A 17,254-nucleotide genomic window follows, 5' to 3' on the forward strand; every position below is an offset into this window, starting at 1 on the left:
TTTATGTTTGTATACATCATAACCAATTATCTAATATTACTATAATTATACAATTTTCGAATTGATATTATATCGGAAAGGAAATCCAATTTTTTTAGGTATTCAAATTGTATATTTGTATATTTTTTGTCCTTATTTTCGGATTTCTTTCTCAGTTGTACTCGAAATTGTATACTGTTATTCGAATTGTATATTATGATGTTTTGTATAAACTATATTTTGTGCTTTCTATAGATCATATTGACTTGTTTAGTTTTATGATAGTTATACAATTTCAGAATTTACATTACTTTAGGAAAAGAACGCTGATCTTATGTAGGTGCTCTTTTATGTATCCAAATTATATATTTGTAAATACTTTTTGTCATTGTTTTGGGATTTTTGTTAGAGTGTTCCAAATTTGTACATATTCATAATTGTATTCCGTAATTCAAATTGTATAATTTCTATATTTGTTGTCACTGTCTTTCAAATCGTATCTTGTATAATTCATTTTTATACAATTATTAGGAAGTACAGAACAAGCTTCAACCAGGTATACATTAGTAAAACTACATTGAAGTGTGTAATGGAGAAATATGTAATTTTGCAACAATTTCAGTTTAACATTGTATACGTTTGTATAACAAAGTGTGATTATTGGTTGCTGCTACGAAGGAATTGTGGTGTATTTGGCATGAAACCTAAAGATTTAATAATCCGACATTGTATGCCTTTTCTCAATCGAGATTACTGCCATTATCTTTAAAAAAATTGAATTTAGTTTTGTATATAACTTAAAAAAGAAGAAAATTATACAAACGACCATTCCTATAACAACCAAAAATATAGCTACGATCAGTAATTATTTAAAATGTAGTTAAGGAGAATAATTACTTTAATTATGATAGCTATTTCCGTAAGTTGCCCTTGCAAGTGATATTAAAATGTAGTTAAGGAGAATAATTACTTTAATTATGATAGCTATTTCCGTAAGTTGCCCTTGCAAGTGATATATATTACTCAACGGGAAGATGTATCCGAGAGGAGATAACAATTTTAAATAGTAGAAAATTTTAGAGATTATGATAAAATAAAAAGTTCCATTGTAAAGTATTTATACTCGGAAACAGGCTAACAAGAAGGAATTCTAATATATCAGATTGGAACATCGGTGAATTTTGAAGATAGTTGAGTGCACCAAGCGCGTGCTATAATTAGAAATTCACAAATTATACAAGTTTTCCATAAAAAGCATGTGGTTCAACAATTTCAATTTAGACAAATAGATATCAAAGAGTTGAAAAAATTGTAATTGCAGATGAACAAAGGATTATTTGACAAAGGGAAAAGGGTCTGATATACCCCTCAACTTTGTCATTTAGTGTTGATATACCCCTCGTTATAAAAGTGGCTCATATATACCCCTACTTGTAAACAAATGGCTCATATATACCCTTTTCCTCTAACGGAAATGAAAAAAATAATAATTTCAATCTAAATTTTTATTATTTTTTTATAAAAAATATAATCCCATATGAGTAAATTAAATCCTCGTCAAACATATTTTTTTTGACTCTTTTTTGTTTCAATGACTAATTTATAATTATTATTTTGATAATCAAATTTATTTATGTTTCACTAATATTCTTGTAAAACTTATTGTAGATGACCAAATTTTTTCTTCGAATACGAAATTAAATTACAATATACAAAAAAAAATAGTATAATTTTTTTTTCTTTAAACTAAGGAATGAAAGAAAAAAACAAAATAAGAATAAGAAACTCAAATAATTATAATAAAAGAAGTCAAAAAATAATTTATGTATGAAAAAAATTAAAATGTAGCTTGAACTTTGATAGAAGAATCATATATACCCCTAAATAATTTTTTAAAAAAAATTAGAAGTAACAAATATAATTTTAAAACTAATTTATTAACTTCCGTTAAATGAAGGGTCTATGTGAGCCATTTTGTAATGGCAGGGGTATATGTGAGCGTTTGTATAACGATAAGGGCATATATGAGCCACTTTTATAATGAGGGATATATCAGCTCTAAATGACAAAGTTGAGGGGTATATCAGACCCTTTTCCCTTTGACAAATGATGCAAGTTTTGTTGGACTCAGTTGAAATATGATACAAAATTCAAACTTATTTTGGGCCCATAAGTCTCCTGGGTTTTTATCATAAGGACATTGTATAGTTAGGCCCAACAATGGGTACATCATTTGCAAGGAAAATACACAGAGCTGATAAACGATTTATGATTTTACGTTTGAAATTTTGGTATTTAACAACTGTAAAATTGCATATTCGATCTATTTATTGAAATATAATATAGTCTGTGATTTCCATCGAACATAGGGAAAAGAAAAAAAACGATATATGAATAAATATATCTCAACTCTTAACAATTTTCAAATAAATTAGGTTCTTTGAACGGCTGAAAAGTAATTTCTCTGTGTATAACTGAATCGTATTAAATAAAGAATATGTTATTATTTCAGATTTAACCAATTTGTTAAAAGTTAACATCAAACTAGTGCTACTTGATGATAATTACTTTAGAAACAAAAAATTAAAGTTAAATTTCTTAGAGACTATTATCTCAATTCCAATAAAGTGTAGGTGATGAATACAAAATATGACCTGGTCGTAACAGTGTTACATCTTTTAAATGGAAAGTACGTGACTCATTTATTAGCCACTTTAATAGATCAAACAAATTTCAACAAATAATGTTTTATGTAGTGAATCAACAAAATTAGCTCATAAAATTATGATTAGTATATTCGACTGAATTTATAAATTTTTCCCCAAAAATGTCCAACAAATAAGATGATGTTGACTCTACAAACAACAGATTGCACATGCTTGGTTTCAAAACTGATCCCAACATCAGTGGGAGTGTGTTATGCAAACCAATACATTGTCTGGTCTCAAAATGAGACATGTTTTGTCTATGTTTTTTGTGATTTTTCGACGATACGAAAGCTTCTAGAATACTCTGTAGCTATAGAGATTTTTATAGTTAGTGAGTAACACAGAAGGAAGGACCACATCTCCAAAATCCTTCCAAGATCTTTTCAAAGCTTCAATTCACATGAACCATGATATCAAAAATATCCAGCCTAGGTAACATGTGAACATCAATAGTAACACACGAAACATATATGTATATATTTCACTACAAATTGTCAAAAAGGAATCACATTGCATCTTTACATATTCTAATAACATTATCAATATCACGGAGACCATGCAAATGTTGGTTCATTGAACATTAAAAAACTAGTCCCATGCACAAACGATAATCTAGTGAAACGAATATTCATTATCAATTCACATGAACCATGATATCAAAAAATATCCAGCCACTATATACAAGATTCATGCACATATACGATTATATTTCCTTTCGTTATTTAATTAGAAAAGAAATAGATTACGATGCTTCCATGAACAGGTCAGTACATGAATAACATGCAAGTGCAACAGTAGTAAAGTTCAGTATCAACTTTGTGGTCCTTATATACTTTCTGGAGACACAACAACGGGGGGGTAATAAATGCGCGGTATTTAATTTCCATTCAAGATGTAGAGGAGTAGATGGTCTTACATACCTATAAGAAAGGAAAACCAAGTCTCTGCAAGTTGATGAAACAAGTAGCAAGTAATTTAATGTGCAGGATGGCAATCACATCATCTTCTTTCCTTTAAAAATGTACGGAACTATTGGCCCGAGCTATATTCTCTGACCTGCAACCTGCAAAAGCAAAAGTCTGGCAACACATGAAGGATGCAAGAGGGTGTTGGCGTAGTTGGAAACAGATGCTAAATGCAAACAAGTAAGACAAGTGATGCACCTCAGCAGCACCAATTCATCTTCACATATCTACTATTTAATGGTGTAACAAGTGTGTCCTGTGTCAATTACAACAATCTCAAATATGTAAAAGTCCCTAAAAGTTTATTCATACAAGCCTTTGGCAGACAGATATAATGAGTTGCCAAATAATCCTATGTTAACAAATCAGCTCCTCCAAATCAACACTGTTAACTCTAAAATAATATCAGTTTACCGTGTGGCAGTGTTTCAGTTAATATTACCGATAACAACATGCAAAAGAAGACTAACATGTCAACAATTAACAAGCAGCATTAGTTATGTCACTAACAATCAGTAGCAGTGGCTTGTAGGTACAAAATATAAATCCGAAAATAACAAACCATCACTGACTCGAAAATCACCTGAAGCAGAAGGAAGACAATAAATTTCAAGGATCTTAAGCAAGCAATAAGCTTGCAATATTGAGATAGCAGAACACTTTAGAAGTAATGTGTAATGCAAGTAAAAGCATTATTTTTAATAATCAGCAACGGTTGTCTTGGCTTAAGAAGTATAATAGAGAACCACTCAAAAAGTGTAGAATTTACCATAGCCTTACACAGATGGTGTATTTTGTCTGATGATCATATTTTAATCCACTTAAAAGCACTATAAGTTTATTAGCCATGGTTTTCTGATAATCTTACTTGTGTACCTATCATACAAAATTACAAAAGCCTTACCAAGCCTTACAAATAGTACTTGCATTCAAGAACTGATGATCATAATTTGTGTACCAAAATAGGTAAACTTACAGAGGCCACCTCAATGCACACCTACAGCCTAATAATTCACATTCGCTTAATGATGGAACAGAGATATACAACAGAATTTAACCAAAAGAAGTTTAATTACACAGAGAACTGGCAAAGCTACAAAAGTCGGATCATACAGAATGCTCAAGCGAACTTAGGTTTCGGCATGGGCATTGATAAAACATTTTGATGTAATGAAGCATTTTGATGTACGTGACCAAGCTTTTGGATCCAATGATGAAGCCCTTTCTTGTGATCTAGACACATCGTCTTCTGAACAAGATTCAGAGTTCCGTCATAAGCGACTGATGATTCAAACTGCTCCAATACCTTCACAATCTGCCAAAACTCAGGTCTCTTATCTGGTTGCAGAGCCCAACACAGCTCAATTAAAGCTCTCATGGCTGTAGGGCAACCCCCATGAATAGGTGGTCTCATATTCTGAAAGGTCCCAAAAACAAGTTCTTTTAGGATTAAATATATTCCTAATTCACAGTTTATGAAGAAGAGCATCAAAGAGAGAGGAGTTCTGTTGGGAGGGACGGTGGAGGTCTGGGGAGATATGGGTTGCTATCACACTATTCAGCCATGCAGAAATAGAAGTTATTCATTCCACTATCCAAATGTACGAGTCACAATATAACTGATTATAAAGTTCACGATAACATAACGTCACAATAGTTCCAGAAATATAAGAATAAGAAAGTACCAAATGTTGGATCATACCTTGTTTACAACAGCAAAAGCAGCCTGTACTGGTGTCATATCTTCATAAGGAATGGTACCAGACACCATTTCCCATAGAATGAGTCCAAAGCCATATACATCAACCTTTCTTCCGTATGATTTTCTCTTAATCATCTCTGGTGCCATCCAACGGTAAGTGCCTGGATCATCCGCCAGGAGATCACAGTATGCCTCCTCACAAGCAATTCCAAAGTCAGCAATTTTCAGGTGAAAATCCTCATCGATAAGAATATTCTCTGGTTTGAGGTCCCGATGAATAATGCCTTGCGAGTGGATATATTCCATCCCAAGAGCAATGTCCATGGCAAGTGCAATCAATTTGTCCAGGGCTAGGGACTTATGCTCAAGCTTATGAAGGTGCGCTCTCAGAGAACCCTCAGATATATACTCAGTAACAACACAAAAAACTGGTGGTTGTTTGCACGCACCTACAAACTGCATTAAAGGGGTCATGGGAACCAAATCACAAAGAAACTTTATAAGGACAACAAGTTAACACAATTTCTCTATTGTCAAAAGAAACGGAGACTCTAGTTATAGAGGCATATAATGGAACAAATAGGGCCATGGAACTTTTATAGGTAGGATAACCAGATACAGTTAAAACATAACCTATCAAAACAAATCCGATACAGTTACATATATGCAACAGCAGAGTTCCATATACTTAAATAAAATGAACCAAATAAGAAAATGAATTCGTTTACTACCTTTATAATATTTGGATGGTGGAGACGAGACAAGAGAGTAACTTCTCTAATAAACTGGTTCTCCAATCGAATTCCTAACGCTCCAATTTCGTCATCATCTGGTACTCTTATAATTTTCACTGCAACAGCTTCATCCTTGTATTTCCCATGGTAAAGCTGACTGTGTGCACCGTGTGCAAATCTTAGCCCAAGAAACAGCTTAGAAAGATCAATTGTATATTCATCTGCTGTTTCAACACAACTCACCCTCCCAACACCATGATCAAAGTACCTACTCCATGCTGAATCCTTTCGGCTCTTTGTTTTGTCATGGAATTTGAATGATGTGAAATGCCGTAGGGGACTTGTATTTGATGGAGATCTTGAACCAGGAGATCTCAACGTAGGTGATTTCGATTCCCGAGAATCTTTATAAAACGACTTACTCACAATCTTCTTCTCATGTTCCTTCCTTTGTGGACGCGGTGTTGAAAATCTCTTCTGACTAGATCGAGCTTCCTTAAAGGTATCTGGAACTGATGTTTCTGGATGAGGTGATACAGTCCTGTGTTTGTTTGTAGTTGGATTGCGCTGAAGTGGCGCAACAGTTGGCTCAGGTCTTGAATTAAAAGAACCTGATCCAGGTCTAGTTTTTGCTCCAGCAATTCTTCCTGACTGAATAGTACTAATAGGAATAGACGTCAATCTTGCAGAATCCATCCTATGACAAACTGTATGAGAAAACTTTGTTCTCCTAATCCAAGAATTAGCTTCATCATCCATTTCTAAAATCAGCTTACAACACTAGATAACCAATAAAAAATTTGTTCTTTTCCTCCTCCTCCACCTCAGAAAAAGATTCAAATTCAAGAATTCTCTTTGCCAAATTTTCTATTGACAATTTCTTCTAGTCCATCAAAGGATGGTGGTAAATCAAGAAATCAAACTCCAACCACCATAACCATAAATGATCAATCAACTTTATAAACACCAAAACTAAAGCAGGTAAAATACCAATATCTCTGTAAACTAAACCAAAGATCAAAACTTTTTAACCTCTAACAAACAACAGTTCATCAGCAAAACTATTCAAACTTGTAGACCTACCAAATGCCACTTTCATACCAACCATCAGACAAAAAACCAATCTGTTACCTCAAAAAGCAAAACAAACCCTCTTCAGCTCCAAAGTCAAACACCCCACCATCTTCTCTCAAAACCTGTAAGATCCCATACACAGATTAAAAATCTCTGAACACAAGTTTTTATTAAAAAAGAAAAAAAAAAACACCCAAATAAAATAACATTAAAAACCATACTTAATTGGCTTAAAGATAAAGAAATACCCATCATGATAAACCCCATTAACCCACCAACTCAGTTAATCATTCCCCCATATACAAATCACAAATTGATAAAGATAATCAACAAAAAAAAACACCCATTTCCCTTGTTTTTTTTTTAAAAAAAATTCCCATAAAAACAAGATCCGTGTACCAAACACACTTACCCAAACGATAATTTCTTAAAGAATCAATCTTTGATTCAAACTATTGTATTCTTGCTTTTTCTTGTTCATTTATTTTTTTCCCCACTTTTCTCTCTTCTCTCTCTTTTGAGTCATTAATTAATAAAATGTAAGAGAGGGAAGAGAGAGGAAAAATCGAACACTCCATTTAACACTAATATTTTCTCTTTTTTTTCCATATAAAACTACTAGTAGGGGGCTGGGTGGAACTACAAGATCGGGTGCGGATTTAGTCAAAGTATTAAATTTTTTTGCTATATTAAGAAATTTATTAAATATACGTAAATAATAAATTTAAACTTCTTAAAATTAAATTTTAATTGTATCTTAAGAAAATTACCTAGTTACTTTAATATCCGTATTATATTTAAATTTGAAAATAATTATGTATTTCATTAATTAACAATTTAATATCATATTTTAAAAAAGATAGGCGAGTGAGAAGGTTAGCTACATGCCAATTTATTTAGATACAGTATATCTATATAAATTACACATACTTCTGCTATCATGCAAACAAAATTCAAGTTCTAATTAAATTAATGGATTAATTTAAGTGAAATTTGTGTTACTTAAAAAAAGTTTAGCAAAATTATATGTAGGTGTTTTGTGTGACCAATTGTTTTACGTAAATGATTCACGTGGACCCGTTTTTATTGCTGACTACAAAAAATTGGGCCTGGGGTAAAGTGGGCCCTAGGAGTTGGGGCCCATTAGAAAAAAGTCAATAAAAGACAGAGAAATAAGAAAAAATGGGAATATAGCAAATTAATTGGGAAGAATACAATTGTCACTATCAGAGAATTGAGGTACGGAATAAAAGAAAAAAACTCAGATTTTTTAAAATCTTTTTCTTTTTGTCTTTTTTCACTATTTTTATAAAATATTTATATATGGTTAAATGGTACGGTGTCACGGATATGGAAATTGTGGTTGGATGAGTTGGCAGTAAATTTTTCATATAATATATCATTTTCTTTTTCAGAAAAATAATTAATTTTAGGGAAAATGGTCTGATATACCTCTTTAACTTTGTCATTTGGAGCTGATACACCCCTCGTTATAAAAGTGGCTCATATATACCCTTACCGTTATACAAACAGCTCACATATACCTTTGCCGTTACAAAATGGCTCAAATATAACCTTCATTTAACAGAATTTTAAATAATTAGTTTTAAATTTATATTTATTACTTATAATTTTTTTAAAAAAATTATTTAGTGGTATATATGATTCTTCAATAAAAGTTCAAGGTATATTTTAATTTTTTTCATACATAAATTATTTTTTGACTTCTTTTATTATAATTATTTGAGTTTCTTATTCTTATTTTATTTTTTCCTATCATTCCTTAGTTTAAAGAAAAAAATATTAAATTATTTTTTTTTTTGTATTGTAATTTAATTTTGTATTCGAAAAAAAATTTGGTTATCTACAATAAGTTTTACAAGAATATTAGTGAAACATAAATAAATTTGATTATCAAAATAATAATTATAAATTAGTCATTGAAATAAAAAAAGTCAAAAAAATATGTTTGACGATGATTAAATTTACTCATATGGGATTATATTTTTTTAGAAAAAAATAATAAAAATTTAGATTGAAAATTATTAATTTTTCATTTTCCGTTAGGGGAAAAGGGTATATGTGAGCCATTTGTTTACAAGTAGGGGTATATATGAGCCACTTTCATAACAAGGGGTATATCAGCTCTAAATGACAAAGTTATCAGACCCTTTCCCCTTAATTTTATTTACAACTTATAATTTCTTTAAAATATTTACATTTATGAGAAATTTTATTTTTTATCTATAAGAAATTTTCAAAAGTTTTTTTTTCTATTTATTTTTCGAATTCGTCAAATATGTGTGATTGTGATTCATGATCACTTGTTAAAGAATAGTCATAATACATAAATATGCCCTTTAACTTGGCTTCAAATCACATTTATGTCCTTCAATTTTGGATGTGCATAAATAGACACTTAAACTTGTATAAAGTTCAACAAATAGACTCACATGTCCTACATGTCATTTTTTGTCATACGTGGTGTCCTACGTGTATTGTGTCATGTGGGACTCATGTGTTTATTTATTTAAAAGTTGGATAATCAAAGTAACTATTTGTGCATTATGAAAGTTGGAGGTCAAAGTTAAAATTTAAAATCAAGTTTAGGGTCCAACGTATGTATTATGCCTAAAAAAATATATGAAAATAAAAATTTTAAATCTGTTCGTTTGTAACAAATTTTAAATATATGAAAAATAAGTAAATCACACAAATAAAATTTGAAGAAACATAATTTTATTAATTAAGATAGCGGGTACAATTCTTTTGATTCCATGATTCTACTCTTTTAATATTTATCCATCGTGATTCAAGGGTCGTTAGTCGCGTATTTCTCGTATGAATTATTTAGGTTTGACCTCTCCATATTCTCTATATGAATAATCCACTGATTATTCGACATCTTGATTTCTTTATGAAATTTTCGAGATACCTGTGAAGGGATTTAGTATCCTTGGTTTAGGATTGGCTAATCTCCAAGAATCCTAATCTAAGTTGAACACTATTTGTAGAGATCCAACTAAAATCTCAGAGCCTTATGAAATTTCAATGTCTACACTTTTATGTGTTAGGATTTTTTTCGTAAAACACACGAAAACTTAATTTTTATTTTTTATAAATAACTTTAAATATCAATTCTTCTTGAAGTAAGGTGACTATGCTGATGAGTGATGTGTATTATTAAAGAAAATAAGAAAAAGGGAAACAAAAATCAAATCCTTTTTCTTATTCTTTTTAAAAAGAAATTCCGGGGATTGATTGGAATAATAGAAAATTATTAGCGTTTGGAAAAATAGCTGAAAAAGTCTTTTTTTTTCTTGGCTGTATCCACTTGGAGACATATTCATCGTATATTCTATGATTTCTTTGCTTTTTAATTTCTTTTTTCATGTATAAACTTATTGATTCAATTAATTGGATGCAATGGAGTAGACCCCTCACGAAAGATTCTTTTTAAATAATTAAAAAAATAAGAAGTTATTAACCAGACGAGAATTTTATCAAAACAAATAATAACAAGAGTGTTATAAAAGAACTTACTAAAATTAATATACTAAAAGAAGGAAAATTTAGAAAGTGTTGTAGAATATGACACGTGCGCCTCAAACAAGTGATGAGTTGCACACTGTTGTAGAATATACCACGTGGGCCCCAAACAAGTGATGAGTTGCACACTGTTGTAGAATATGCCACGTGGGCCCCAAACAAGTGATGAGTTGCACACTGTTGTAGAATATGCCACGTGGGCCCCAAACAAGTGAATGAGTTGCATCACTTGTGCAACTCATCAATAATGGCCAAAGTGATACATATGTGTAAATAATCTCTTGGCTATAAATAGTCATTATACACATTAATATAAGAGAACTTCCTAAAATTAATATACTAAAAAAAGGAAAATTTAGAAAGTAATATTTCATAAAATGGATATATCTATTAATGTGTATAATGGCTATTTATAGCCATGAGATTATTTACACAAATGTATCACTTTGGCCATTATTGATGAGTTGCACAAGTGATGCAACTCATTCACTTGTTTGGGGCCCACGTGGCATATTCTACAACAGTGTGCAACTCATCACTTGTTTGGGGCCCACGTGGCATATTCTACAACAGTGTGCAACTCATCACTTGTTTGGGGCCCACGTGGCATATTCTACAACACTCTCCCTTGTATGTCTATGTAAGTATATAGACATACATAATACGCATTACTTGCTGCCTCATTAAAAACCTTTCTAGGAAAACCCAGTGGGATAAAACCTAGACTAAGGGAAAAAAGAGTACAGTGCGTATTTTACTCCCCTGATAAAAACCACGATTTAGATGGTTAAGTTTTCGCATTCCAATTTTGTGAATCATCTTCTCAAGAGTTGAAGCTGGTAAAGATTTGGTAAATAAATCTGCTGGATTATCACTTGAACGAATTTGTCGCACATCAATATCACCATTCTTCTGGAGATCATGTGTGAAGAACAATTTTGGTGAAATGTATTTTGTTCTATCTCCTTTTATAAAGCCTCCTCTTAATTGAGCTATGCATGCAGCATTGTCTTCAAAGAGCATTGTGGGTATCTTGACGTCACACTTCAAACCACATCTTCCTTTGATAAAATGTATTACTGATCTTAACCATACACATTCTCTACTTGCTTCAAGAATGTCTATTATCTCAGCATGATTTGAAGAAGTAGCGACAATAGACTGCTTCGTAGATCGCCATGATATAGCAGTACCTCCGTATGTGAACAGATAGCCTGTTTGTGATCGAGCTTTATGTGGGTCAGATAAATAACCTGCATCTGCATGACCAACAAGATCTGCACTATCTTTGTTAGTATAAAACAGACCCATATCACTAGTTCCCCTTAGATATCGCAATATATGTTTAACTCCTTTCCAATGTCTTCGTGTAGGGGAAGAACTATATCTTGCTAACAAATTAACAGAAAATGCTATGTCAGGTCTCGTAGCATTAGCAAGATACATAAGTGCCCCAATTGCACTAAGATAAGGTACTTCTGGACCAAGAGGTTCCTCATTCTCTTCTTGAGGTCGGAATGGATCCTTACTCACTTCAAGTGATCGGACAACCATTGGAGTACTTAATGGATGTGCTTTGTCCATGTAAAATCGTTTCAAGATTTTCTCAGTATAGGCAGATTGATGGATGAAGACCCCGTCTACTAAATATTCTATTTGTAGTCCAAGACAAATTTTTGTCTTTCCAAGGTCTTTCATCTCAAATTCTTTCTTTAGATATTCAATTGCCTTTTGAACCTCTTCTGGAGTTCCAATGAGATTAATGTCATCAACATAAACAGCAAGAATAACAAACCCCAATGTTGTTTTCTTAATAAATATACAAGGACAAATGGCATCGTTTATATAACCTTGTTTTATCAAGTACTCACTGAGGCGATTATACCACATGAGCCCTGATTGTTTTAAGCCATATAATGACTTTTGTAATCTGATTGAATACATTTTCCGAGATTTTGAATTATATGCTTCAGGCATTTAGCTAAGCCGATGAGATATCGAAAAGTTATTGCATCCATAACAGGTGAATATGTTTCTTCATAGTCGTCACCGGGTCGTTAAGAGAATCCTTGTGCAACAAGGCGTGCCTTGTATCTTACAATCTCATTTCTCTCATTTCTTTTTCGTACAAAGACCCATTTATAGCCAATTGATTTAACATCACTAGGCGTTTGGACTACTGGTCCAAAAACCTCACGCTTAGCAAGTGAATTTAATTCTGATTGAATTGCTTATTGTCATTTTGGCCAATCACATCTTTGTCGACATTCTTCGACAGATAGAGGTTCAAGATCCTCATTTCCTTTCATAATGTTAAGTGCAACATTATATGCTAAAACATTATCCACTATGATTTTTGATCGATCTAAACTTATCTCATCACCCGTAAAACTTATTGAGAGTTCTTCATTTACTTGAGTCTCGGGTTCACTGATCTCTTCAGGAATATCAGGACTAATTAGATCTTGAATTTCTTTGTGAAATTCTTCTGTAGCGTCATTTTTTGTACTTCTTTTTCTAGGATTCTTATCTTTTGAACCCATGGTCTACCACGCTTCAGGCGTATTTGTGATTTAGAAGTTACGACACTTGTAGATGGTCCTTTTGGGACGTCAATTCGGATAGGCACATTAACTGCAGGAATATGCGACTTTGTTATCCTTCTTGAATCAGTAAATGCGTCTGGCATTTGATTTGCTATGTTTTGCAAATGGATGATCTTCTGGACCTCTTGTTCACACACAGGGGAGCGTGGATCAAAATGAGATAATGATGAAACTTTCCATGCAATTTCACTATTAAGTTTCTTTTTCTCTCCCCCTAATTGCGGAAAATTTGTTTCATCAAATCGACAATCTGCAAATCTTGCAGTGAATAAATCTCCCGTCAATGGCTCAAGGTAGCGAATTATTGAGGGTGAATCAAACCCAACATATATGCCTAACCTTCTTTGAGGGCCCATCTTGGTGCGCTGAGGTGGTGCTACAGGCACATATACAGCACATCCAAAAATTCGAAGATGAGCAATATTTGGTTCATGACCAAATACCAATTGTAATGGGGAGTATTTATTATAATGAGTCGGTCTGAGACGAACAAGTGATGCTGCATGTAAGATAGCATGACCCCAAACAGTAGTAGACAACTCACTTTTCATAAGTAGAGGTCTTGCTATCAATTGTAAGCGCTTAATAAATGACTCAGCAAGGCCATTTTGAGTATGAACATGAGCTACAGGATGTTCAACTTTTATCGCTACCGATACGCAATAAGCATCAAAAGCTTGGGATGTGAATTCGCTAGCATTATCGAGGCGAATTGTCTTAATGGGATAATCTGGAAATTGCGCTCTTAATCGTATTATTTGTACCAATAATTTTGCAAACGTCAGGTTGCGAGATGATAAGAGGCACACATGAGACCATCTTGAAGATGCGTCTATTAGGACCATAAAATATCTAAACGACCCACTAGATGGGTGAATAGGTCCACAAATATCCCCATGTATTCGTTCCAAAAATTGAGGGGATTCAATGTTAACCTTCATTGGTGATGGCCTAGTAATCAATTTGCCTTGGCAGCAAGCAGCACATGAAAACTCATCATTTGTAAGAATCTTCAGGTTCTTTAATGGATGACCATTTGAGTTTTCAATGATTCGTCTCATCATTATTGATCCAGGATGACCTATTCGGTCATGCCAAAGCACAAAAGTCTTTAAGTCAGTAAACTTCTGGTTTACGATAGAGTGTGCTTCAATCGTACTTATTTTTGCATAATATAGGCCAGAAGATAAAGTTGATAATTTCTCCAACACATATTTCTGGTCTGAGACAATCTTGGTAATACCAAGGTATTCAACATTCATTTCATTTATTGTCTCAACATGATATCCATTTCGGCGAATATCTTTAAAACTTAACAGGTTTCTTGGGGATTTAGAAGAGAACAAAGCATCTTCTATGACAAGTTTTGTCCCCTTAGGCAGAAATATAGTAGCTCTTCCGGAGCCTTCTATTAAGTTTGAATTACCAGAAATTGTAGTAACATTTGCTTTTCTCCTAAGCAAGTAGGAGAAGTATTTCTCATCTTTGAATATGGCGTGCGTTGTTCCACTATCAATTACACAAATATCTTCATGATTGATCATTGAGGTATCCATATACTCTTCAAGATAAAAGATATAAACGAAATAAACATTATAATTTTATTACTAAACAAAAACATTACACAACATTTTAGTTATTTACAAGTCTAGGAAAACATATTCATACTAGTTCATACAAACGACGAAAATGAAATATATTTACATTATCACAGATCCATCACCTATCAGGTGATCTATCTTTCCTTCGGGATTCTCAAAGAAATCTGCTACATCTAGATGCATGGGTTCAACAGTATCTTCCGAGATAAAGTTGGCTTCAGCGTTACTTTTCACCTCCTTCAAGGAAGCTTGATATAGCTCAACCAGGTGTCTTGGCGTACGACAGGTACGTGACCAATGTCCTTTTCCTCCACATCGATAACATTTGTTGTCTGAATTTTTCTTCTGCACTACATCATGTTTTTCATTCTTCCTTTTACACTGCTGGTGTTGAAGGTTATTATTTAGTGCAAGACGATCACCATGATTGAAATTTCATCCTCGACCACGACCACGGCCACGACCTCTTTCACGCCTAGATTGGTGAAAAATTGCAGTATTTACTTCAGGAAATGGCATAGAACCAGTAGGTCGACTTTCATGGTTTTTCATCAGTAAGTCATTATGTTGTTCAGCAACAAGGAGATGTGAAATTAATTCGAAATATTTTTTAAATCCCATTTCTCGATATTGCTGCTGCAGAAGCATACTCGAGGCAGGAAAAGTGGAAAACGTTTTCTCCAGCATATCATGGTCAGTGATATTTTCTCCACATGATTTTAATTGTGAGATAATTTTAAACATGGAAGAGTTATACTCACTGATAGATTTAAAATCTTGAAGTCTCAAGTAGATCCAGTCATAACGTGCCTGTGGAAAGACGACCAACTTCAAGTGGTCATATCTATCTTTTAAATTGTTCCACAACACCAGAGGATCCTTAACAGTGAGATATTCCATTTTCAAACCTTCATCAAGGTGATGACGGAGAAATATCATCGCCTTAGCACGGTTTTGATTCGATGCTTGATTATTTTCTTGGATGGTGTTTGCTAGACCCATCGCAATAAGATGAATTTCTGCATCGAGTACCCATGATAGATAGCTTTTTCCCGATATGTCTAGAGCAAGAAATTCAAGTTTAGAGAGATTAGACATTATTAAGAAAAGAAATTTATACCTCCGAGGCTTTTAAAGTCTTTACTTGAACTGGCAGAGACTCGTGCTGATAACGTGTTATAAAAGAACTTACTAAAATTAATATACTAAAAGAAGGAAAATTTAGAAAGTAATATTTCATAAAATGTATATATCTGTTAATGTGTATAATGGCTATTTATAGCCATGAGATTATTTACACATATGTATCACTTTGGCCATTATTGATGAGTTGCACAAGTAATGCAACTCATTCACTTGTTTGTGGCCCACGTGGCATATTCTACAACAGTGTGCAACTCATTACTTGTTTGGGACCCACGTGGCATATTCTACAACAGTGTGCAACTCATCACTTGTTTGAGGCGCACGTGTCATATTCTACAACAAAGAGATCTTTTTCATTATTAAATCTTTTTCATTATTAAATTTTGAATTCAATATTTTGTATTAATTAAGATAAATAAATTTCACTATAACTATGTCACTGTATTTCATTTGTGGCACGTTTAGGGATTGAAGTATTACTCACAATTCGCGAAGAAAAAAACTAACATATAAAAATAAATTTATTCAGCTTATTTAATTTACTAAAAAATTGGGCTCAAAAAATTAATATAAAAAAAAATTAGTACGCAGGTCAAACTTATCCATAAGATCTAATCAAAATAAACTTTAATTTTTTTATTTTATTTAAAATAAAATATAGTCAAAACGGAAAAAAAATCAAAAATTTACGCGGTACTAATAATTACAAAAGAACGATTAAAAATTTGAGTGAGTTTCCCTATGACCCGTATTTTAATCATTTTTATCTAACTTATTCTGTCCAAATAATTTTTTGAATTAATCGATTAATGCTAAATTGTTAACTCAATATATTTTAACTTGCATAAATCTAATTTAACTCGCCTATTTGCACATCAATTAACCTATCTTTAAATTTAAGGAAAAGAAAAGACACAAGCATAAAAAAGGAGAAGAAGACAATTAGAATATGTGAGGAGGCAATAATCATTAATATCCCAAGTTGTCTTAATAATAAATCAAATTATATGTCTTCTTCTCTTTTAGATAGAACATGTCTGTCTCTCAAATTGTTTGATGAGACATTTTGTAATCAAAACCATACAAAGGAGACAATATTATATGTGTATATATATATATATTTCCTCCTAATATCTTTCTATATTTGGTGTATCCTTAAAATAATTACATTTATTATTAACATACCTTGA

At 32.4% G+C, this 17,254-nt stretch overlaps 2 protein-coding genes across 2 annotated transcripts; both read right to left on the minus strand.

Annotated features, from left to right (window-relative positions):
* Positions 1–4,559: 4,559 nt before the first annotated feature.
* Positions 4,560–7,751, minus strand: LOC107011473 (serine/threonine-protein kinase HT1-like). The gene is made up of 4 exons (XM_015210990.2): positions 7,575–7,751; positions 6,086–7,284; positions 5,355–5,810; positions 4,560–5,069 (listed from the first exon to the last, which is right to left on the minus strand). The coding sequence occupies exons 2-4, from the start codon at positions 6,845–6,847 to the stop codon at positions 4,773–4,775; spliced, it is 1,515 nt and encodes a 504-aa protein (XP_015066476.1). The 5' UTR covers positions 6,848–7,284; positions 7,575–7,751; the 3' UTR covers positions 4,560–4,772.
* Positions 7,752–15,353: 7,602 nt separating this feature from the next.
* LOC107010081 lies at positions 15,354–16,016 on the minus strand. Its single transcript, XM_015209345.1, has one exon. The coding sequence runs from the start codon at positions 16,014–16,016 to the stop codon at positions 15,354–15,356; it is 663 nt and encodes a 220-aa protein (XP_015064831.1).
* Positions 16,017–17,254: the final 1,238 nt, after the last annotated feature.

Source organism: Solanum pennellii, chromosome 2 (assembly GCF_001406875.1).
Source record: "Solanum pennellii chromosome 2, SPENNV200".
Classification (NCBI taxonomy): domain Eukaryota; kingdom Viridiplantae; phylum Streptophyta; class Magnoliopsida; order Solanales; family Solanaceae; genus Solanum; species Solanum pennellii.

Excerpts from the sequence above, each read along its gene's own strand:
- LOC107010081 (XM_015209345.1), bottom strand. The coding sequence starts at position 16,016 with ATGTCTAATCTCTCTAAACTTGAATTTCTTGCTCTAGACATATCGGGA.
- LOC107011473 (XM_015210990.2), bottom strand. The coding sequence starts at position 6,847 with ATGGATGATGAAGCTAATTCTTGGATTAGGAGAACAAAGTTTTCTCAT. Across the intron at positions 5,811-6,085 it reads ACCATCCAAATATTATAAAG|TTTGTAGGTGCGTGCAAACA; the intron begins GTAGTAAACGAA and ends CCTTTAATGCAG. Across the intron at positions 5,070-5,354 it reads CTTTTGCTGTTGTAAACAAG|AATATGAGACCACCTATTCA; the intron begins GTATGATCCAAC and ends GGGACCTTTCAG.